Consider the following 2716-nt stretch of genomic DNA (forward strand, 5'->3'; position numbering starts at 1 on the left):
CACCTTTAACTGGAACATAAGCAATAGAAGGAAAAAGCAAACAAAATATAACCAGAGACATTGAAGTTAAGAACAATGTAACAATAGCAAGGGAGGGGGTGGGGGGTGGGGGCGGGGACAGTGGGTAGAGGGGATTACAGGAACTACTATAAAGGACAGATGAACAAATCCAAGGGGGAGGGTGGAGAGGGGGGAGGGAAGTGGGTTCACCTGGGGTGGGGTGAAGGGATGGGGAGAAAAGGCATACAACTGTAATTAAATAACAATAAAAAAAAAAAGACTTGTTATATACACTACTTTTATTTGTTTATTTATTTATTTATTTATTTATTTATTACACTACTTTTATTCGGTTTCTCTCCACTACAGATGACCTGGTGTCAAAAAGTTTTGCTGCATAGTCCACATACGTAAGCCTTGTACGCAGTATGAATTCTCTGAAGTTTAGTAATGGTAGGAAGTGGCTAAAGGCTATATCCCATCAAATACATTTAAAAGGCTTCTCTACAGTATAAAGATATTTTATGGTGAATGTTCATTGAGGACTGTTTAAAGCCTTTACCTTGTAGGGTATAGAAGTAGGGTATTCCTGATTGTGAATTATTGGAAGTTCAGAAAGGTTTGAGGGCTGTAAAAGGGCCTTATCCCATACTCAAAACTAACAAGGTTTGGTTCCAGTATGAATTTTCTGATGGGAAGAAAGTTTACAGGCCTGGTTGAAGGCTTCAGTACATATTTTACATTTATAAGGCTTTATCCCAGTATGAAGATTCTGATGCTGTGTAAGGGCTGAGGTCCACCTAAAGGCTTTGCCACATTGTGTACATTCATATGGCTTCTCTCCAGTATGAATTTTCTGATGACTAGTTAGTGTGGAAGACTGTGTAAATGCTGTGCCACATTGTGTGCATTCATAAGGCTTCTCTCCAGTATGAATTTGCTGATGACGAGTAAGGTCTGAGGACTGTGTAAATGCTTTGCCACATTGTGTACATTCATAAGGTTTCTCTCCAGTATGAATTCTCTGATGTCTAATAAGTTTTGAGGACTGTGTAAATGCTTTGCCACATTGTGTACATTCATAAGGCTTCTCTCCAGTGTGAATTTTCTGATGTTGAGTAAGGTTTGAGGAATGTGTAAATGCTTTCCCACATTGTGTGCATTCATAAGGCTTCTCTTCAGTATGAATTTTCTGATGACTAGTAAGTGTTGAGGACTGTGTAAATGCTTTCCCACATTGTGTACATTCATAAGGATTCTCTCCAGTATGAATTCTCTGATGTCTAGTAAGTTTTGAGGACTGTGTAAATGCTTTCCCACATTGTGTACATTCATAAAGCTTCTCTCTAGTATGAATTTTCTGATGTTCAGTAATTGTTCTCAAGTACCTGAAGCCTTTGCCCCATTGTGGACATTTATAAGACTTCTCTCCAGTATGAACTCTCTGATGGCAAGTAAGGGTTAAGGAGTGTGTAAATGCTCTGCCACATTGAGTACAATTAAAAGGCTTCTCACCAGTATGAATTATCTGATGTCGTGTAAGTTGTGAGGACCACCTAAATGCTTTCCCACATTCTCGGCACATATAAGGCTGTTCACAAGTAGTAATATTGTGATGCTGGGCAAGATTATAGGACTCTGTACAGGCACTGCCACCTTCACTACCTTGGAAAAATTTCTCTCTTGTATGAATTTTCTGATTATCTCTGAAATTTGAGGACTGGGTAAAAGCTTTTGCACATTCTCTACATTTGTCAGGCTTGTCTCCAGTGTGAATTTTGTGATGATTGGGAAGGGTTGATGTAATCCAAAATGCTTTTCCACATTCATTACAAATATCAGGATTCTGTCCAGGATAACCTTTTTTATGTAGAGTTACACCTGAAAACCAATGACCTGATTTACCATAGTCTTTACATCTGTGTTCTTTCCCGGGACATGTTTTGTCAAGAGCGTTTAGATTGGATATTTGATTGAAGAATTTTATGCATGGTAAATATTTGTAAACTTTCTCGCTGACAGTAATATTCATTGCTTCAGTGCTATTTGAAGATTGCTTTAAACGTTTGATGTTTTTACTTTGCTGGATTGTCTTCTCCACAATAGGATAAACATGATGAGCACTGTGATTTGACATTTGTTCAAAGCCTTTTCCACCTTTGTACTGGCTGTTGGGAAGCTGACTCTTGTGATGTACATTAGGATTTGACACGTGGGTAAAATTCTTCCAATGTTCATTGCCTTGACTACTTCCGTCCTCATCACATGCACTCTGGTAATCCTTGAAAACAGAAAGGCCATTAGTGACATCCCTAATTTCATTAAACATGTACCCTTGCTCCCAAATAACAATTCTGTCATCCCTATTACACCATGGTTATTGTATTAGAACTCACTCCCAAGTTCATGAAAATAGTATACACTGCAAAAAAATATTTTTTATAATAGCGTATAATATTTCCTAATTGTCAAATTCATCACTTTTAACCTTATAAATGCACAGGAAATCAATACATTTTACAAATTATTGAATGAAAATTCACTCCTACTCTACATTTTAAATATTTCAAATGATTACCCACAGCACAAATTATGAGATTTCCTAGACTTTCCAGACTGCGTTTAGAACAGGGGTGTCAGGCACATATTTACTGGATCAACACATCAGTGTTGTAGTTGCCTTCCATGGCCTGAAAGTAATTTTAGGGCTGTATAA

At 37.6% G+C, this 2716-nt stretch overlaps 1 protein-coding gene across 1 annotated transcript; it reads right to left on the reverse strand.

The window, feature by feature from the left end:
- Positions 1-658: 658 nt before the first annotated feature.
- LOC112322342 (zinc finger protein 345-like) lies at positions 659-2329 on the reverse strand. Its single transcript, XM_071220501.1, has one exon. It carries the CDS (start codon positions 2327-2329, stop codon positions 659-661), a length of 1671 nt encoding a protein of 556 aa, XP_071076602.1.
- Between the last annotated feature and the right edge of the window lie 387 nt (positions 2330-2716).

This window comes from Desmodus rotundus, unplaced genomic scaffold (genome assembly GCF_022682495.2).
Source record: "Desmodus rotundus isolate HL8 unplaced genomic scaffold, HLdesRot8A.1 manual_scaffold_57, whole genome shotgun sequence".
Taxonomy (NCBI): Eukaryota; Metazoa; Chordata; class Mammalia; order Chiroptera; family Phyllostomidae; genus Desmodus; species Desmodus rotundus.

Excerpts from the sequence above, each read along its gene's own strand:
- LOC112322342 (XM_071220501.1), bottom strand. The coding sequence starts at position 2,329 with ATGTTTAATGAAATTAGGGATGTCACTAATGGCCTTTCTGTTTTCAAG.